Source organism: Panthera leo, chromosome F3 (assembly GCF_018350215.1).
Source record: "Panthera leo isolate Ple1 chromosome F3, P.leo_Ple1_pat1.1, whole genome shotgun sequence".
Taxonomy (NCBI): Eukaryota; Metazoa; Chordata; class Mammalia; order Carnivora; family Felidae; genus Panthera; species Panthera leo.
Window position 1 is genome coordinate 45,042,339 of NC_056696.1, and position 21,874 is coordinate 45,064,212.

At 36.8% G+C, this 21,874-nt stretch overlaps 1 protein-coding gene across 5 annotated transcripts in view; it reads right to left on the reverse strand.

Annotated features, from left to right (window-relative positions):
- The window catches only part of CFH (complement factor H), a 223,717-nt gene that overhangs the window by 191,392 nt on the left and 10,451 nt on the right, over positions 1-21,874 (reverse strand). For 4 of the 5 annotated variants that reach the window (XM_042925932.1, XM_042925934.1, XM_042925930.1 and 1 more), the window contains exons 2-5: positions 8,824-9,009; positions 8,377-8,482; positions 2,486-2,562; positions 792-983 (exon numbers count right to left, since the gene is read on the reverse strand). In XM_042925932.1, coding sequence (XP_042781866.1) covers positions 792-983; positions 2,486-2,562; positions 8,377-8,482; positions 8,824-9,009 — 561 coding nt within the window. Of the gene's footprint in view, positions 1-791; positions 984-2,485; positions 2,563-3,645; positions 3,666-8,376; positions 8,483-8,823; positions 9,010-21,874 lie in introns of those variants that run through there. The other variant, XM_042925933.1, reaches the window with a different exon arrangement.

The window sequence follows — 21,874 nt, forward strand, 5'->3', positions numbered from 1 at the left end:
AGAGGGAGACACAGAATGGGAAGCAGGTTCCAGGCTCTGAGCTGTCAGCACAGAGCCCGACGCGGGGCTCGAACTCACGGACCGTGAGATCATGACCTGAGCCGAAGTCGGGCGCTTAACCGACTGAGCCACCCAGGCGCCCCTATAACTAAAGAAATCTTGACTTGCAGTTTACTATAGAATTTTTTTTTAAGAGGCAGAAAGTTATTTAGTGAATTCAGTTTAGTTCCACAATATTTCTCTAAACTTACAGTGCAAATATAAAATAGGACCCCATTCTAGAAGTGTTATTCAAGAACAGAATGTTATAATGATGTATCAGTAGAAATAAATAATGACTTTTTGATCTTACAAATTAAAAGAAAACCTGTTCTGTAGGCCAATATTAAATCTTGCAGCAGAAATGGTTAGTATTCTGTTTGAGCATGAAAGCCCATTACAATTTAATTATGGATAAGACCATGGAATTTGGTTTCAGATAACCTAGGTTTGAATCTTAACTCCACCGTTATGCCATCATAACCTTGGTCATGAGATGTAAGTTTTTTGCCCCACAATGTCCTCAGTTATAAAATAGAGGTGAAAACAGTGCATAAATTACAGTCATTTTGAAGGTAAAATGGAATGTAAAGAACTTAGATCAATTACTGACAAATAGTAAGTGCCCAATAAATGTTAGTTTTAATGTTATTAGTATAACTGGTATTATTCTATGCATAATATTTAAAAGTGCAAATTTTCATGAGAAAAACTAAAACTGTCCGATCCCATGAACAGTAAATGTATCTTACCCACACATTTTGGGCTTTCTCCACTCCAAACACCATTCGTTGAGCAATGTATTTCTGCAGGCCCAACAAGCATGAAGCCTGAATTGCACGCAAACCGTACTACTTGTCCAAAAGTATATTCCTTGTCTAGGTCCAATGCGCTACTGGTCAATCTCCCATTCTCTGGATGTGTCACTGGTAAACACTTAACAACTGAAAAAAATAAATATAACTTTTCCTAATAGAATTTGACAACTTTATTATGAAAAATATGTATATATACACATACAGGTATAAAGTCACTAACAAAGAAAGATTGGGGGAATTACTTAATTTTTTTAAAGAAGCATTTAATAAACCTGTTTGTTGGATATAAAGGCTTATAAATTAAAAAAAACACCAATAAGCTTATCTCTGATTATTTTCTATGAGAGCGGACAAAGAAAAAATTATTTCTTTGAATGTCAGTTTACATTTTTACAGTAACAAATAAATGTTCCTTAAATAATTGAAAAATATAAAGGTTGAGATAATTAGATGAAATTTTTCACTTAAGCCCTAGGATAATATAACGCTGTATTCCTAAAAGGTATAAATGCAAACTTTCTGATTCTATTTCTTTCAATAGATAAACAGTCCTTAATTTTCCTTCCTCTCCCACATCAGTGCTCAAAATAATCTGAGTATTCCTTTTGATTTTACTTAATATTTTCCAATACCTTGTAGGTTATGGCATTTAAACTTTATTTTAGAGTAGAATCATCCAGGATGCTCATTAAGATGGAAATTCTATGGCTATCTCCCTGTGCTATTACCGGAGATACTGATTTAGTAGGTTTTTAGTAACCCAAAATTTCAGCATTAAACAAGCACCTCAGGTGATTTCAGTGTAGATGTTCCTTAAAACATTAGATCTTTCCTCTCATTCCCGTAAGTTCTCTTCTTTAGGTAACAGGACTTTTGAGTGATCACATTCCCACTGGCCCTCCTCCTTCTCCTCCTCCTCCTCCTTCATCCTCCTGGTCCTCTCTCCCTCCCCCTTTTCCTCATTCCCTCCCTCCTTCCCCCTCTCTCTCCCTCTCTATTTACTTCTCACCATGGAACTAAGAAAGACTACTCTGACTCATCTATTTCCATGATGACTAGAGAGATTGGCATTACTAGCCCAAAATTTAGAAACAGGATCTACATTTTTCTCATTCTGACTCTTGGCTTTATGGATCAGTAAGAAAAGTAGAGCTCTTCCTTACTTCCTGCCTCTTTTCAGTAAGACTAAGACCACAGGAAAATCTCCTTTGTCATGCAAGAGGGGAGAGATAACTGAATCTGGTCTCCATTTCAGATGTTATTGACAATCTCTGCATTTGGGTGGATATTGGTTGAGTATGTATTCATTAGTAAAGCTGAAATTCTGATCCTTGTGCTATTTCTAGTGTTTAGAATCCAAAAGGAAAGGAAAATAGGTTTTAGATTTCCTAATCTCTAATACTTTGAATACATTAGATCAGATGAAACTGCATTCACATTTGGTCAATAAAACACAAAATAACGTAGTAATAAAAAGCTTAAATATCCATTCTATATTAGAAGCCACAAAAATACTGAATCAAAAATATGTAATTACAAACTTTAAGCATTATTTTAATGTAGATATCTCAAAAAAGTCTTAGTTCTTTTAAATATTTGAATGTATTTGTAAACAATTTTACATATACCTTCACATATAGGAATATCATTGGTCCATCCATCAGATTCACACTCACGGAAATTGATGCTACCTAGCATCTGATACCTGAAAACCAAAAATAACAGAGTGGTGAGCTAATGTGTATTTATATGCAATATTAACTTTGATACATTCTGAATGCCCAGGAACTCCATTTCAGAGAAAATTAGAAGCATATACACTTCCTTCCTCTCTCCCTTCCTTCTTTCCTTCTGTCTTTTCTCCCCTCCCTCTTACTTTTTCCCTTCCTTTCTTTCTCTCTTTTCTTTCTCTTTCTTTTTTTAAAATTTCTATCTTTCCTTTTTTTAAAACTTGTGTGTTCTTTTTGTAAGTATATGAGATGAATAATTTTTTTAAGTTTATTTATTTTGAGAGAGAGACAGAGAGAGAAAGAGAGAGAGAGAGAGATGGGCAGAGAGAGAGGGAGAAAGAGAATCCTAAGCAGGTTCCCCATTGTCAGTGCAGAGCCTGATGCAGGGCTCAATCTCATGAACCGTGAGATCATGCCCTGAACCAAAATCAAGAGTGGGACACTTGATTCCGAGGGAGAGGGTCCAACAAGGTGGAGAAGTAGGGGGATCTGAAGTTCTCTCATCTCTAAAACAAAGCAGTGTTGAGGCCAAAGGACCTTGAACTCCAAGAGTCCATGGCAAAGTGACAGAGATGCTTCCAGGGACCCACCGTGACAACCTGACGGGCCATAGGTGCATGATTGCAAACTGGGAGAGGGAAAATGAACGGAGGAGAGGGATCCCCTTCTGCGGAAAGACAAAGGGAAGAGAAAGAGAGTCTGGGGATGCATAGGACTCTATCTGGATAAGAGGAAAACCACAGACTGAGACATAGAAGGATCCAATCTCGAACTCAGGGGCTTCCTCCAGACTGGGGCCAGGCCAGTCATCCTATTTGTGTACCTGGGGAGGAGGGGAGCCAGCCCTGGGCTTGGTAACTAGTTCAGAGGCCCACTCCCCAGTGGGAGAAAGCAACCCACTCCCTGGAGTGCTGTGGGAAGAAGGTATATATCCACTTAAAGGAGCAGCACTTTCCCCCAAACCAGGGCGGAGGGAGTGGGAACCTTAAAGATATAAGGGGTTAATTCCAGCCAAGCACCAGGGAGGCAGGGGCATGGGGGGGACCAGGACAAACCACCTCATTTGCGCCAGAGGCACAGTGAAGACTGCTTGAAAAGAGTGGTTTGAGAAACCTGGTCCATGGAGGAGAGACTGGGGTGGCACCATTTTTCTCTCCATCACCAACAAGGTGGGGCTTCCGGTAGGGGAGAGGGGCTTCCGGTAGGGGAGTGGGGCTTCCGGTAGGGGATAGGGGACCCACAGGGGAGGTAGGATCCACCCACGCCAAACCACACCCCTCTGCGCCTGGTAACTGCCTATCTACCAGAGCGGGACTCACATGGATGAACCCAACGGGTCCTCCTTGAGACCAAGGCTGTTGCATTGCTTGATTTAATTCCCCGGACAATTTTTATTATATAGATATATTCTTCCTTCCCTTTCTCCTTGTTATCTCTTCCCTCCTCTAGTCTGGTTCCTCTGGTTGTTGGTTTGCTTAAGCAGATATATTTAATCTATTCTCTTGATACATGTTCTATACTTCTTCTTTATTTTCCTTTCTCACTCTGGATTAAGTCATATAGTTTCTCTGTCTGGACAATTTTCTTTTCTTTTCTTTTCTTTTCTTTTCTTTTCTTTTCTTTTCTTTTCTTTTTCCCTGCCTCCTTCTTTATTTTCCTTTCTCTCTCTCTGGATTAAGCCATGTAGTTTCTCTGTCTGGTCAATTTTTGTTTTCTTTCCTTTTTCCCTGCCCCTGTCACTTCTCTCTTTGTATGGGATAAGGCCTCTTGCATCAGCACCACCTCCACCCTGTTATTTACTTGTAGCTGGTGTTTCTGTTTTTTCATTTTTGGGGTTTTTTTTGTTTGTTTTGTTTTCTGTTTGTTTTTTGCTTGTTTGTTTTCCTTTCCAGGGCTACTTCAATGAACAAATCAAGGCACACCTGGTAGAGGGTCCAAAACACCACTAGAAATAGGGAGATAAAGTAACCAAAGTCACAACAACAGAGAGCAAGTAATGCTCTCCAAAAAAAACATCTTCTGAAAGCCCAGGCCCTGGACACTGGCCCCTCTTTAATAGAGTAGCGCTCGCAGGTGCAGGGCACATAACAAGCTTTTAAAACTCATAAGGGACAGAAAACTAGCCAAAATGATGAACCAGAAGAATTCTCCTCAAAAAAAATTCCAGGAAGAATTGACAGCTAAAGAATTGATCAAAACAGATATAAACAATATAACTGAACAATAATTTAGAATAATAGTCATAAGATTAATTTCTGGGCTTGAAAAAAGCATAGAAGACAGCAGAGAATCTATTGCTGCAGAGATCAAGGAACTGAAAAATAGTCATGATGAATTAAAATAGTGGGACACTTAACTAATTGAGCCATCCAGGCACCCCTTTCTATCTTTTTTAAGCTTCTTTCTTACTTAAGAAAGGCACTAAGGGGCGCCTGGGTGGCACAGTCGGTTAAGCGTCCAACTTCAGCCAGGTCACGATCTCGCGGTCCGTGAGTTCGAGCCCCGCGTCAGGCTCTGGGCTGATGGCTCGGAGCCTGGAGCCTATTTCCGATTCTGTGTCTCCCTCTCTCTCTGCCCCTCCCCCATTCATGCTCTGTCTCTCTCTGTCCCAAAAATAAATAAAAAACGTTGAAAAAAAATTTTTTTTTAAAAAAAGGCACTAAATCTTCAGGCACACGGACTAGGAATAATCATAATCCTTGGTTCATGACACAAACTCATTACAATTTCTTGCTAAATATCCTCTTATGTTTTTCACTGAGTTAGTCAATTAGTTACACATTAACAATGTTATAACCTTCTTGAACTACCACCAAAACCAAAAACCAAAAACATGATAATAACCAAGAATTAACAATATGTTACCCTTCTTCTGCTCTTGTTCCATACTCCTACCCTCCACAATTATGACATTTTTGGAACATTTGGGGCTTTTTACATAATCAAGGATAGTATTAGCCAACACAGCATGTGGTATATTTTTAACACTTGTCTTCATTTTCCTGTCTCCATCCTAGGCATTTTTTAGAGTGTGGTCATTGAGTCAGGTTTCCTTATAAATCCTATTCAATGTCAAATTTATCTAACTGTGGAACCCATCAAGCCAGTGCTGAAAATCCTAAATGCTCTACTTGCATGAAAGTTCCTTGGGGCAGATGCAAAATGTACAATCATTACTAGAGGCTTTAGAGCAAAGCAAATCATCCTTCTTAATATTTTTTAATATTACAGTGGACAGCAAGAAGCAGAAATCTTTTTCTTAAAAAATAAATAATGGGCAGGATTTTGATAATCACAAGAGATAATTTTGAGAACGGGCCTCTCCTAAACTTCTAAATAATTCTACATAGACAAATGTTTCCTTTGTCTGCAAATAAGGATTGCTTCACGCATTACATAAGTAAAACAAACAAACAAACTTTCTCCCTCAAAAAATACTTCGTATTTCTCTGAATGTTACTGTTTGTTCCTAATTCTCTGAAGGAAGAAAAACTTTTAATAGATTAAATGAGAATCACAGAACTTGAAGTCAAATAATTACTCTATGTTTTTTTCATATAAAGGAAAAAAATAATTGGCTATTAAAATTTCTTCTTTGTCTCCTCTACTGGTACCCTGCTCCAACATAGAAAGTACTTTCCTGGTTAACATTTTCCATCTACACCAGAAACCCACCTGTTTTAGGTGGGTGTTTTAGGAATTCTGCCAAATTCTACACAAAACTGCTTATGGCCCATATACATAGGGAAAGGGGGAAGAAAAAGAGCTTGTCCAAATGTTGGTACTTGGGTGAAAGTAATAGCTTATGTATCAGCAACCCCAGCTGGGCAAAATAGCAGAAAAACGTTTTGCAGAGTGCTTCCTTAAAACTACCTACCTGTAGGATACTGAAACTAGATATCCATATCAAGTATCCTGATAAGTGTCTAGTATTCAGCTAAATAGGTATTTAGCAGAGAAAAGGTGGATGGGGACAAGGGATCAAAGAGGGTCGGTTGACTAGCAGAAACCATGGGTGTAGTAAACCCATTCTACATTGTTTCCACAACTAGGACAAAAGATTTACATCCCTTCAGGTAGGTAAAACAATCTAAAATTTTTAAAATAGCATAAAATTGATGTTTGCTGATCTTGCATAGTCCAAGGACTTTTATTTCCCTGATGAATATCTAGTCCTTGGTGGAGGCCCAAGCTGAGTGGCAGAGGCAGTTACTTTTATAGAGTCTTTAACTGAGTTTGCCCAGAATTCATACAAGATGAAGGAAGCAAAGATGAATTAAGTGGAGCCAGAGTAGGAGGTAAAGTATGTTGCTGACTTTTTCACCAAATTATAAATATTTATTGCTGAGGTCTAGGGAATCTAGTGGATGAAGTCTATGAGTTTTGATCCCTTTTTGCGAGGTCCAATATGGAACCTAGAGGGGTCAGACAAGCCTGTATTGAAAGGGATGTTACAGAAATGAACAGTGAGGTAATTGGAAAATTTAAGCCCAGATGTCTTCATCTATGTGTTCATGTATAAGAAGTCAGCAGCAATGATTGAAAGTTGAACTAAAAATATGTTTGAAAAATCTCAGATAGTGAACAAAGCCTAAAATTGTTAAGAACTAAGACTTATTGGGTGTCTGCAATATCCCAAGAATGTTTTGAAGGTCTTCAGCGTGTGTCTTATTTATGTTTTTCACCAATCCGATGATGTACCTGCTATGTTTCTACTTTTTTTTTTCTTTTGAGAGAGAGAGACAGACAGAGAAAATGTGAAAGTTGGGAAGAGGGGCAAAGGGAGAGACAGAATCCCAAGCAGGCTCCATGCTCAGTGCATAGCTTGATGCAGGGCTCAATCCCACAACCCCTGGGATCATGACCTGAGCCAAAATGAAGAGTTGGATGTCCACTTGACTGAGCCACCCAGGTTCCCCATGTTTCTACTTTCATAATTGAGGAAATGGGAGTGATGGGATATTAAAAATGATACAGTTATTAAGTGGTGAATTTCGGGGGATGCAGGCTTATTCCAAACCCTAACTTTTAAAATATATTTTATTGCCTCAAATCAAGAAATAAATGAGAGAGTAATAAAAATCAATTTGTAATTTTGATCCTATTTTTATATATGCAGTATAAACTTGTAATGATGCTGTTTTTCCAAAGTATGAAACTTTCTTCAAAACAATTTGTTGACCTGGGTGGGCATAACAGGAATAAAGAACACTTAAGAGGTATTACAGTGTTAAGATTAGCCATGAAAATCCAGCAGGAGTTTAGAGAACAGAGTCAATGATTATGAAGGTAGTAGCACTTTTGGTCCATGTGATAAGAGTAATTTTCAGACCATGGAAACTTAAATAATGGTAATTATTATTACTTCAGTGTAAAATATTTACTTCTTTTAATTTTTAAAAGCTTAAATCAGTCATGTAATATGATTTTGTTACCATTCCCACTGTCCCTGACATACTGAAATCCCATATACTCTGCACATAATAGAATATAGTCAGGACTTGTTGGAATAAATCCTAATTTATATGTATACTATTTTCCAGCCCTCCTAGAACTACACTTTCTCAGCATAATTATGATTCATTTTAAGTTTTCAATGTTGAGAAGATAATAAGGTATCCAAATATAATCATTTCCATTATAATTTTTCAGGCTACTTGTTACGGTACTTATAAAAATGCTCATAGAAAAATAAAGTAACCTTAAAAATACTAATCAGTACAGTCCCTATTTACTATCTAAATTATAATCATCTCAATTATAAATCTCTTTTCATATTGACTACATACCCTTCATTACATGTGTAAACAACCTTTACACCATATTCAAACTTTTCTCCTCTTTCAAGTTGAAAAGTACCAAAACGTGTATCTCCAGGATGTCCACAGGGCCTTTCTAAAATGAAAAAAAGAATATAATTTTATTAAGTAACACAGGAAACACATTTTATGTAGGAGTTCAAGGAAAATGACTTAATATTACATCAGAGGACATAATTGAAGATATGGAAAAGTGAAAAATGGCAAAGTTATCATTTTATTATTAAACTTATCTATATGGTTGGTTTTTTTTAATTTTTGGAAGATTACAACTCCTTATTAAGAATAATGATGGTATATTATTTTGTATTTAAATGATAATTGTGATATAATTCAGCTAATAATTCTATAATATCAAACATTCAGTGTTTTCAAACTAAAGTTTTCACAAATTTCAGAAATGTATGAATTACTTACTCTCACATGTTTTCAGTGGATTAAGAGCCACCCATTGTCCATTCCTGCATTGCATTATAATAGATCCAAGAGTTATATATCCAGGTCGGCATTTATATGTAGCCTGAGTTCCCTCTGGATAGTCTTGTTCAGACCAGACACCTGACAAAATTTCAGTTTGTTTTCTTGGAGGAGGTCCTTTACAATCTAAAAACAATAAACAAAGTAATTGCCTAAAGTGTTTATTTAGGTTTACAATATGTTTAGTTTATTTTTGCTTTTAAAAATACCTATGCTGTTATATGTCCATCCAAATGTATGTCTTAATATATATATATATTTTTACCTTACAGAAATTGAATTTACATAAATTTGTAAAAATAGATTTCCATAGAAATTGCTTTACTTTACTTTATTATTTTTTTATCAAAATAATGATATTATTTGTTATTTTTATCACTACTTTAGACCTGAAAATAAACTGACAGCCTGAAAATGTATGCCACTTCATGAAGATTGTGGAACAATAGTGATATCCATTGTAGAGAGCTAAAAGTGACTTATCCTTGGTGTGCCTAAGTGGCTCAGTCAGTTAAGCATTGGACTATTGATTTCAGTTCAAGTCATTCAGTTCAAGTCGCTTTTTGTGAGATGGAACCCCACATCAGGCTTTGTGCTGATAGCACTGTGCCTGCTTGGAATTCTCTCTCTCCCTCTCTCTCTGTCCATCCCCCTCCCCCACCACCACTTGCACTGTCTCTCTTTCTCCGTCTCTCAAAATAAATACAAAATCTTTTTAAAAAATGACTTATCCTTTGGGGATGCAAGGACAACATACACAAAGGTCATCAATGGTGAGAATATTGGCAAAATCTGCCAGTTGGAATTTCTGTACCAACAGAAAGTTGAAAAATGAATGTAAGGGAACATTTGCTACCCCTGACCTCTTAGCCAGGGAATATAGGTGAGATTTTATATTATTCTTAACTGCTGCACTGCATTCTACTATTCTTCTGTTGATTTGGAAAATACTTGGTGCTATTCTAAGTTCTGAAGAAAAACAATAAATTTAAAAAGAGACAAAGTACCTGATCTCAAGTGTTTCCACTCTACCAGGGAAGTTAGTTATTAAATAAGTAATTAAAGACATGTACAATATGCATTACAGGTAGATAAATTCTAGTTAGTGAAATAAAGTGTGGTAAGATGATACAAAATTGCATGGGAATATTCCAAATATGACAAAATAGATTGGAACAAAACAACATCCTACCACAAATTGGAAAAACAATAACAAACTCTGTGTGGGGAGGGCGGGGAGCAGTAGGGGTGTTTTCATGTGTGTGTGTGGAAAGGAACTGGAAATCCTGGAAATAGTGAGAAGAAAAGTGATTAAATGAACTAAACCAAAGTGGGAAAGGCCTCCTTTAGCAACATATTGTTTCTGGCCATCTCTTACCTGGTTATGTTTGCCAACTCTGGGTATGGATTGAAGATTAGGCTTTGCCTGAATGGAGGGATGTTAATGAGGGAAAGAAGAAGCAGACACTTTTGGAGGTATGACTAACAGGAAAAATTCTGAAACCTTGCAGAATGAGGATGCTCTGCTGGAGCCTAAGAGTCGAGTAAAAATTCCTATAGTTTCATAGAAAAAGTCCCAATAAGAAAAAGATCCTGCTTCAAATACACACCTGTATCCTCATCAAAACAGTTGCCAAATTTGAAAGTCACTCAGGGTGAGATTAAAGAACAGAGGTCAAAACATCAGAAAAGCAGGATAAATCCCTCAGAGTATTTTGGGATGGATGAAGATGAGACCAATCAGATTCTTGATAAAAAAGCAAGAAGGTCTTTACTTTTAGACTTTTTAAACCAGAAGTGGACTGACTCAAACCAGAAGTGCAACTCAGACCCATCTGAGCTCATTTCTTGATTAGATCAATAAAAAGCAAACACTCTTGTCAATCGGGGTGGGGGGACGGTAAATAATATGAACATTTACATTACATTTATTTCATATGAAATGTATGGCTTTGTATAAAAAATTAAAAGATACATAAAGAAGCAAAAAATGTGATAAAAAATGAAGCAAAAACAAATGGATTCTGGAAGCCAGACACTCATATTCAGATGTTGGAATTAGTGTCAAGGTCACTAAAATAGCTATTTTAAGTATGTTAAAGGAACGACAGGGAAACAATAGATAAAATAAATTTTAAAAAACAGATATTCAAAAGAAAATTGAAACTATAAAAATAACCATGTGTTATACTAAAATTACAAATAAATATCTGAAATATGGATACATCGGATGGTCTTAAGAGCCAATGGACACAGCAGAACACAAATGTATTAAACTTGAAGAAGACTAATGTAGAAATATAAAAAATGAATACAGAAAGATAAGAGTGTAGAAAACACCAACAACAAACAAAACAGAGTGCAAGAAATGTGTGAAGCAAAGTGATACCTGTTTGTTTAATTAAAGTTCCAAAACTAGAGGAGAGAAAAGACAAAAATATTTGAATAAAAAATAGCTAAAGTTTCCTAAAATTGATTAAAAAAATATCAACTCTCAGGTCCCCAGGGAGGACCTCTGAATGGGGATCCCTGTGCAGTACTTGGCAGAAGAATGGGGACAACTAGGGGATGGGGGTGGGCTTTGTGTCAATTAGGCAGAACTCTGTTGTCCTGAAACACAAACTCTTAAAAGCAGACAGAGAAAGAACACATTTCTGTCAGAACAATGAAAATAGCAGCCATGTTTGTAATAGTAACTACTGAAGCATGAGGACATTAGACATGCCAGTGTGCTGGCATTTCTAAAGTGCTGAAAAATGAACAGCAATAGAGAACTCTGAACCCAGTAGAAATATACTGCAAAATGAAGGAGAATAGAAACACATTCTCAAACAAATAAAAACAGAGAGCATTCAATAATAGCAGACTGACACTAAAAAACAAACAAAAAAACAAACAAAAAAACCCTACTAAAACTCTCTAGGTTGAAGGAAAATGATCCCATAGATAAGCCAAAAAAGAGTAAGAATAAATGAGCAAGACTGAAGAAAATAAACATATGGGTTAATAAAAAGACTACTGAAAAATAATAAATAATGTGCTATGTATATTTTAACACAATTGAAAAAGACCATTGACTTAAAATCAGTAACAATGTCTTATAGTGTTTATAAAACATTCAGAAGTAAAATACATAACAATAATAACAAAAATTTCAAGAGATAACAAATGAAATTAAACTGTTTTAATGTTTATATAGTTTAGAGTATATTAAAAGTATTAATTTAGTGTAGACTGTAATAATTTGAGTATGCTTACTGTAAAACATTAATATTAGGAAATATATAACTAATAGAAATTATATAGTGAGTTAGTAAAGAACATTTCATTAATATTTTATAAAGGCAGAAAAGGAGGAATAGAACAACAAAGGAGAGATGACATGAAAAATAAATGGCAATATGTTACGTTTGAGCTTAACTGTCTCAGCAATTACAATAATGTAAATGGATTCAGCACTCCAATTAAAATATAAACACTGACTGGAGGAAAACAAACTAAAACAGAAGTGTATGCTGATTACTCTTAATAAAATGGGATAGATAAGGTGAAAGTAAATGATGAAAACTGATACATTATAAAAATATTAGTCAAAAAAGGGTTAGTATGTTAACATCAGACAAATAATAATTTAAGGTAGAAAGTATTGCTAGATAAAAAGAGGGTCATTTCACAATAAAAGAGCTACTTTAACAGAAAGATGTCATAATTCTAAATGTGTATAAACATTTAGAATGATTGCTGGAGTTGGCTCACACTGACTCACAGAAGCTAATTATACACATCTCTTCCCAATACAGTATTCAGTGATGTCACATTTGTAACTTGAAATTGACCATATCATGAGTATTTACACTATATGAACTGGTGCATTCTATAAGTCAAGACTCTTTCCTTTCTTTTTTGTTTAATAGTTGATTGTTATATAATTGCCAGCATGTCACTGTACATAAATGTAATAATATGTCTTCAAGATATAATAGAAGTAAAAGAAGTAAACAAATCTGTCATAATAGTTTGAGATTTAAATGTACTTCAAGTGTCTGGTAAACAAGCAGATAGACAAATAAGGATATAGAATGTATGACAATTATTAAACAAAGCAATCTTTTATATAGTTACAGAATGCAACCTTCAACAGCAGCAGATACATACTCATTCCAAACACACATGGAATATTCACTAAAATAGACTATAGGCAAATCTCAATAAATTTCAAAGGATTGAAATCACTCTAAGTATATTGCCTGACCACTAGATATTGCTAACAGAAAATCACTGGAAAAATCTCAAAAGTTTTGAGGTTAAGCAACACTTCTGAATCACTCATGGGCTAAAGAAGAAACCACAATACATATTAGAATATAAATTGAACTAAACAATAATGAAAATATGATATATATCAAAATTTGTGGCATGCTATGAAGCTGAATTCCTAAACTTTACACCTGGGAGCCCTGTCCACAAAAGCCCTGCATCCTGACCTCAGGGAATGCAGGGAGGTATCTGGCTCTGGCCAAATTTTCACCCCTTCCCCCTAGTGGATATAGGCAGTGATGACTCAGGAGGCAGGATCTCACTATTGCTAGGAGATTTTAAAAACCTCAAGAGTTCTCGGGTGCCTGGCTGGCTCAGTCAATAGAGTATGTGACTCTTGATCTTGGGGTTGTGAGTTTCAGCCTTACGTTGAGTGTGGAGATTACTTAAAAAAGAAAATCTTTAAAGCAAAACAAAACAATCCTCCAGAGTCCTATAACACAAGCATGCAAAAAACCCCCCAAAACCCCTCCAATCTTAGTTTATAAAACTAGTTGGCTTCACCAGTAACTTATATAAAATATGCAAGGAGAAATAACGTTGCTATTAATATCTGAAATAGCTAGTGAGAAAAAATTTTAGTGGGTAAAGGACTTGAATAAATATTTCACCAAAGAGAATATCCAAGTGATCAAAAAACTGATGAAAAATTGCTCAAACTAAAAATGAAAATGAAAACCATAATAAACCATGAGTAAAATAACATGATACAGGGGCGCCTGGGTGGCCCTGGTGGCAAGCGTCCAACTTCAGCTCAGGTCATGATCTCATGGTTCTTGAGTTCAAGCCCCGCGTCGGGCTCTGTGCTGACAGCTCAGAGCCTGGAGCCTGCTTCTGATTCTGTGTCTCCCTCTCCCTCTGCTCCTACCCCACTCACACTCTGTCTCTCTCTCAAAAATAAATAAACATTAAAAAAATTTTTTTTAAATAACATGATATTGGCAAAAATTTAACAAGTTAAAAAATCCCACCATTTGGATATAATGTGGAGCATTAGGAACTGTTGGTACAAAGAAAAATGGGAACCACCACAATAGAAAAGAATTTAGAAACTTGTAGTGAAAATTCAAAGTATGCATTGCTTATTACTTGGAAATTTTACTCCTAGGAATACATCACTGAGAAACTAAGACACATGTGAACTAGATTTCATGTGTGGCAATATTTCTAGCATATGATTTTTAATAGCCAGAAACAACTCCAATATCCATCAGTAAACAAATAAATAAATAAATAAATAAAATTTATGGTATATTCATGCAATGGAATAGTCCACCCAATGCTACAAAATGACCTGAAAAGAAACGAAATAATAATCACATGAAGTAAAAGACACATAGGTGACTTTTTAGGAATATTTCAACTAGATACAATTTAAGAACAAACGTACATATTAGGGATGTGTACATAGGCTGTAAAGCTATTAAAGAAGAGCAAAAATGTAATTACCAGAAATATTAAGATAATGTTTTCTTCTAGAGCAAAGGTAGGGTTATTGACATAATAGAAACCCATGGGGATTTTCAGGGATGCTGGGAATGTTTTGCTTCTTGACATGGTGATTTATTATGTTTGTAATATGGTAGATTCATATTTTATTCACTCATATATTATATTTCACAATAAAGGTATTAAAGTAACAGAATCTGCATTTACAGTATGATTCTTATTTTGCAAAAAATTAAATGACATATAAAGAGATCACAGGATGTTAATATGAAGCTCATGCCTACACATATTTTTATTTTAGAGAGGAGGGAGGGGCAGAGGGAGAGAGAGAGAGAGAGAGAGAGAGAGAGAGAAAGAGAGAGAATTTTAAGCAGATTTCACGCTCAGCACAAAGTCTGAAGCAGGACTCGATCCTAGGACCCTAAGATTAAGACCTGAGCTGAAACCAGGAGTCTGACACTCAACTGACTGAGCCACCCAGGCACCCCGTAATTGCTAATATTTTTAATACTGCTTGCTGCTTAATTTAGGTATAACTACCCTTGATATTAGAGTGACTACAGGAAGACCTAAGAGGGTGGGGTAGCAGAAGGACTGATTGCCTTATCCCTTGAACACACTAGATAAATATCACATCATTATGAACACCCAAGATATTGATCTGAGGACTGACAAGAAAAATTGCATAACTAGAGGGAGAGAAGGGGCCACATTGTGGAAGGTAGGAGGTGTGGAGCAATGCTTTGGGGGAAAAATCGATCATGGGTACTATGGAAGAGAGCCTTGGTCATGGAAAGAGGAAAGGAGAGAGAGGGAGGGAGGGAGGGAGGGAGGGAGGGAGAGAGAGAGAGAAGAGCATACAGGGACTGGCACAAGGAAAACGACTGGGAAAATGAAAGGGGCTGATTTTTGTGAGTTTTTATGACCAGTAGAGCTCAAATACTGAAGGTTTAGAAGTCTTCTGCATGGCTGGTGTGAAGCCCTGAGGGCACTGCAGTGCTCCTGTGAAGAAGGAGAGCAGATAGGCCGAGGGGGCAGAAGGTGCTATTTGAGGATCCTCTGGGACACATTGTGAAATATGGTTCCTCCTTTTTAGAGCACGTGTTGGAGAGGTGGCATTCCCTCTCCCCAGGACAAAAGAACTGGCAAGCACTATTTCTCTCCCCTGCCTCTCAACATAGGTGCAGAGACACCTGTTGAAGGTGGCTAACCCAGACATCAGCTCTTTGATGTGCTTTACTCCAAACCCATAGCCCTGTTCTGTGGTACAACTGCCCTTCTAGGACAAACCTACATCAGTCTCAGTGTGGCATGACCTTTCCCAAGAGGACCAACATGCATCTGCACCATGCCAGGTCCCTAAAATTTTGAGTTTTAAAACTCAACCAGCCTGCCTGGGATAGAACACAGGTGCATTGTGCTGCCAGGCAAGCAGAGAGCCCAGACATAGTCAGGGTGAAGGTAGGAATCTGAAGGACAACTGGGACACATGACTGGAGATTATTCCTTCTCCAGGAGGGCATTCTGGACAGTGGTGGGCATGATGTCCCCTTTCCAGGAATGAGGGACAGGGCTGGCACCATTTCCCCCTCGCCACCCCTCAACATAAACTAACTTCAGTAAGCAGCACAGCATCAACCTGGCGGCCTAAACCATTTATACCAAGTCCCATACCCCTGTGCTCTGAAGGTGCTTCTTTACTGGGGCAGGTGTGCCTGAGAACCAGCTTTGTGGGCTTCTGCCCCCAGAAGACCAGCACAAACTCCCCCACATGCACCATGTCTACTGACCATAGAGTGCTGAAAAGCTTCAGCTCTAGTGGAAATAGCATCAGATCTCTTTTAGCAAGCAGACCAGAGCAGACCTAGTTAAAACTTGCCACACTCTGGCCAAGGTCTAAATATTACCCACTGCAGGCAAGGAGAAACTCTGCAGAGGAATGACCTATAGGAAAGAGCAGCCAAAACACAGCAGCACACTGCAGACACCAGAGGCACTTCCTGAAGTGCTAGGTGCTGGACAGTGCATGACTTCTTCTGTATAAAGCCATTACTCTGAAGAGTAGGAAACATAATAGGCTTTCCTAACATACAGAAGAAGACAGACCTAGACAAAATACCAAGACAGACGAATTAATCCTAAAAGAAAGAACAAGAAAAGGTTACAGCCAGGGATCTAGATGAAACAGATATATGTTTCATCTATATATGAAAAAGAAAACAGATATATGTTTCATCTATATATGAAAAAGAAATATGCCTGATTCAGAGTTTAAAGCAACAATCATAAGGACACTAGCTGGGGTTGAGAAAAGCGTAGAATGCACCAGGGACTCCCTTACCACAGAGATAAATGACCTAATAACTAGTTAGGCCAAAATGAAAAATGCAATAGGTGAGATCTGAAACCAACTGGATGTAATGACCATTAGGATGGAAGAAACTAGGAATGAACCAGTGATTTAGAAGATAAGCTTATGAAAAATATTGAAGCTGAAGAAAAGAGGGAAATAAAAATATTATACCACAAATGTAAAATTAAGGAACTCAGTGACTCCTTAAAGTGTAATAAGATTCATATCAGGAGTCCCAGAAGAAAAAGAGGGAGAAAAGAGAAAAGGCAGAAGGATCATCTGAGGAAATTATAGCTGAAAACTTCCCTAATCTGGGGAAGGAAACAGACATCCAAATCCAGGAGGCACAGAGAATTCCCATCAAAATGAACAAAAGCAGGCCAACACCAAACATATTGTAGTTAAATTCACAAAATATAGAGATAGAGAAAAAATCCTAAAAGCAGCACAAAAGAAGTCCCTAACTCTAAAGGGAAGATAAATTAGGCTAGCAGCAGATCTCTCCACAGAGATTTGGCAGGCAGAAGGGAGTGACATGATATATTCAATGTGGTGAATGGGAAAAATATGCAGCCAGGAATACTCAATCCAGCAAGGCTGTCACTCAGAATTGAAGGAGAGATAAACAGTCTCCAAGACAAACAAAATCTAAAGGAATTTGTAACCATTAAATCAGCTCCACAAGAAATATTAAAGGGGACTCTTTGAGTGGAAAAGAAAGACCAAAGCAACAAACTTTAGAAAAGAACAGAGAAAATCTCCAGAAACAATGGCAAAACAAATTAAAAAATGGCACTAAATTAATATCTATCAACAATCACTCTGAATGTCAATGGACTAAATGCTCCAATCAAAAGGTATAGGGTATCAGAATGGATAATACAACAAGACCCATCTATATGCTGCCTACAATAAACTCATTTTAGACCCAAAGACACCGGTAGATTAAAAGTGTAGATTAAAAGTGAGGGGATGGAGAACCATTTATCATGCTAATGGATATCAAAAGAAAGCTGGAGTAGCCATACTTATATCAGACAAACTAGATTTTAGACCAAAGACTGTAACAAGAGATAAAGAAGGGCACTCTATCATAATAAAGGGGTTTTCCATCAAGATCTAACAATTGTATACATTTGTGCCCCCAACTTTAAATGCCCAAATATATAAAAGAATAACAAACATAAAGGAACTCATTGACAATAATACAATAAAGTACGGTACTTTTATACCCTACTTACCAATGGACAGATAGTCTACACATAAAACCATTAAGGAAACAATGACTTTGATTGACACACTAGACCAGATGGACTTAACACATATATTCAGAACATTTCATCCTAAAGCAGCAGAATACACATTCTTTTTGAGTGTGCATGGAACATTCTCCAGAATAGATCACATATGAGGTCACAAATCTGACCTCAACAAGTACAAAAAGATTGAGATCATAGCATGCATATTTTCAGGCCACAACCCTATGAAAGTTGAAGTCAACAACAAGAAAAATTTTGAAGAGACAACAAATACATGGGGTTTAAAGAACATCCAACTAAAGAATGAATGGGCCAACCAGGAAATTAAAGTCGAAATAAAAAAATACAGGGAAAGAAATGATAATGAAAACACAACAGTCCAAAAACTTGGAAAGCACCAAAGTAGTCCTAGGAGGGAAGTATATAGCAATACAGGTCTACTTCAAGAAGCAAGAAAAATCTCAAATACGCAACCTAACCTTACACCTAAAGGAGCTAGGAAAAGAACAACAAACAAAGCCAAAAACCAGAAGAAGAAGGGAAATAATAAAGATTAGAGCAGAAATAATGTTATAGAAACAAATTTTAAAAATCATAACAGATCAATGCAACCAGGAATGATTCTTGGAAAGAATTAATACAATTGATAGCCCCCTAGCCAGACTTAACAAAAAAGAAAAGAAAAAGTACCTAAATAAATAAAATCATGAATGAGAGAGGAGAGATAACAACCAACACCACAGAAATACAAACAAGTATAAGAGAACATTATGAAAAATTATATGCCAACAAATTAGGCAATCTGGAAGAAATGGATAAATTCCTAGAAACATATCAACTACCAAAACTGAAACAGGAAGAAATAGAAAACTTGAACAGACCGATAACCAGCAAAGGAATAGAATCAGGAACAAAAAATCTCCCAAACAAACAAAAAAGTCCAGGACCAGGGGAATTCTAACAAACAATTAAAGAAGAGTTAATTAATTCTGGGGCACCTGGGTGGCTTAGTCAGTTGAGTGTCTGACTTCAGCTCAGGTCGTGATCTCGTGGTTTGTGAGTTCAAGTCTCACATCAGGCTCTCTGCTGACAGCTCAGAGCCCACCTTGGATCCTCTGTCCCTCTCTCTCTGCCCCTCACCCACTTGCACTCTCAAAAATAAATATTTTTTTTAAGTAAAGAAGAGTTAATACCTATTCTCCCCAAATCCTTTCAAAAAATAGAAATGGAAAGAAAGCTTCGAGACTCGTCCTATGAGGTCAGCATTACCTTGATTCCAAAACCAGACAAAGACCAAAATAAAAAAAGAATTACAGGCCAGTATCCATGATGAACCTAGATGTAAAAATTCTCAACAAAATACTAGCAAATCAAATCCAGCAGTACATTAAAATAATCATTCACCAAGATCAAGTGGGATTCATTCCTTGGCTGCAAGGATGGTTCAGTATCCACAAATCAACATGGTACACCACATTAATAAAAGAAAGAATAAGAACCATATGATCCTCTCATTAGATGCAGAAGAAACATTTGATAATATCAATATGACAATATCAATTCTTGATAAAAACTCTTGCAGTGCCTGGGTGGCTCAGTTGGTAAGTGCCTGACTCTTGATTTTGGCTCGAGTTACGATCTCAGGGTTGGGAGATCAAGCCCCATGTCAGGGTCCTTGCTGGGTGTGGAGCCTGCTTAATATTCTCTCTCCTTCTCCTTTGTCCTTCCCCTGACTTACATGTATGTTTGCACATGCTCTCTCTCTTTCTAAAAAACAACAAAAACAAAACAAAAACAAAGAACTCAACAGAATAGGGAAAAAGGAACGTACCTCATAAAGGCCATATATGAAAGACCCACAGCTAATATACTTCTCAATGAGGAAAACTGAGAACTTTTCTTCTATGGTCAGGAACAAGCTAGGGATGACCACTCTCACCATTGTTATTTAACATAGAACTAGATGTCCTGGTTTCAACAGTCAGTCAAAAAAGGAGAAAAGAAAAGAAAAGAAAAAAGAAAAGAAAAGAAAAGAAAAGAGAAGAGAGAAAGAAAAGACATTAAAAATCAACAAGGAAGAAATAAAACTTTCATTATTCACAGACAACATGATACTTTATACAGAAAACTAAAACACTCCACTAAAAATTGCTAGAACTGATACACGATTCAGTGAAATCACCGGATTCAAAATCAATGTACAGAAATCTGTTGCATTTCTATACACCAACGATGAAGCAGTAGAAAGAGAAATAAAATAATTCACCCCATTTATATTTGCACCAAAACCCATAAGATACCTAGGAATAAACCTAATCAAAGAGGTAAAAGATCTGTACTCTGAAAACTATAGAACAATGATGAAAGAAATTGAAGACGACACAGAGAAATGGAAAAATATTCCATCCTCATGGATGGGAAGAACAAATATCATTAAATGCCTATAGCACCCAAATCAGTCCACCCATTTGCTGCACCACCAGAATTTTTCACAGAGCTAGAACAAACAATCCTAAAATTTGTATGGAACCACAAAAGACTCTGAGTAGCCAAAATAATCCTGAAAAATAAAAGCAAAGCTGGAGGCCTCACAGTTCCAGGCTTCAAGCTGTATTACAAAGCTGGAGTCACCAAGACAATACTGAGATAATACCAAGATAGTACTGGTACAAAAACTGACACATAGATCAGTGGAAGAGAATAGAAAACTCAGAAATTGACCCACAACTATATGGTCATCTAATCTTTGACAAAGCAGGAAAGAATATCCAATGGAAAAAAATATACAGTCTCTTCAACAGTGTTGGGAAAACTGGGCATTAACATGCAGAAGAATGAAACTGGACCACTTTCTTATACCATACACAAAATAAATGCAAAGTGTATGAAAGACCTAAATATGAGATGGGAAACCAACAAAATCCTAGAGAAGAACACAGGGGGTGCCTGGGTGGCTCAGTTGGTTGAGCGTCTGACTTTGGCTCAGGTCATGATCTCGTGGTCTGTGAGTTTGAGCCCCGCGTCAGGCTCTGTGCTGACAGCTCAGAGCCTGGAGCCTGCTTCGGATTCTGTGTCTCCCCCTCTCTCTGCCCCTTCCCTGCTCATGCTCTGTCTCTCTCTCTGTCAAAAATAAACATTTAAAAAAATGATATTTTTGTGTAGTAAATAATACTTGTGTGAGATTTGATATGCAGTATTTTTTCTTTGATGTTTTAGCAAACTTTTAGCACATTTATGTTAGGGAACTTGTAATAAATGATTCCACATTACAGCTTTGATTTTTCGAATTTAAGTAAACATTCTGGTTGTCCACTAGATGGTGCTAATATCCTACCATAAAACACCACAAACACCTCTTTGGATTCCCCCACTCCCAAAGAGCCAGATTTTTTGTTGTTGTTCATTTTTAAATTTAATGTTCATGTGTTCACATGAATGTTTTATGCTTAATTAAAGGCTAATAAGTGTGTTTTTCATTTTATAAATTCATACTTCATGGCATTCAGATTATTGGGAAAATAAGTTAAGTTTCAAACAAAGATGCCAATATTTTGAGTTACGGAACTATTTTTCAGTAATATATTAACATTTTGATAAATAGTTCCTTATCCTA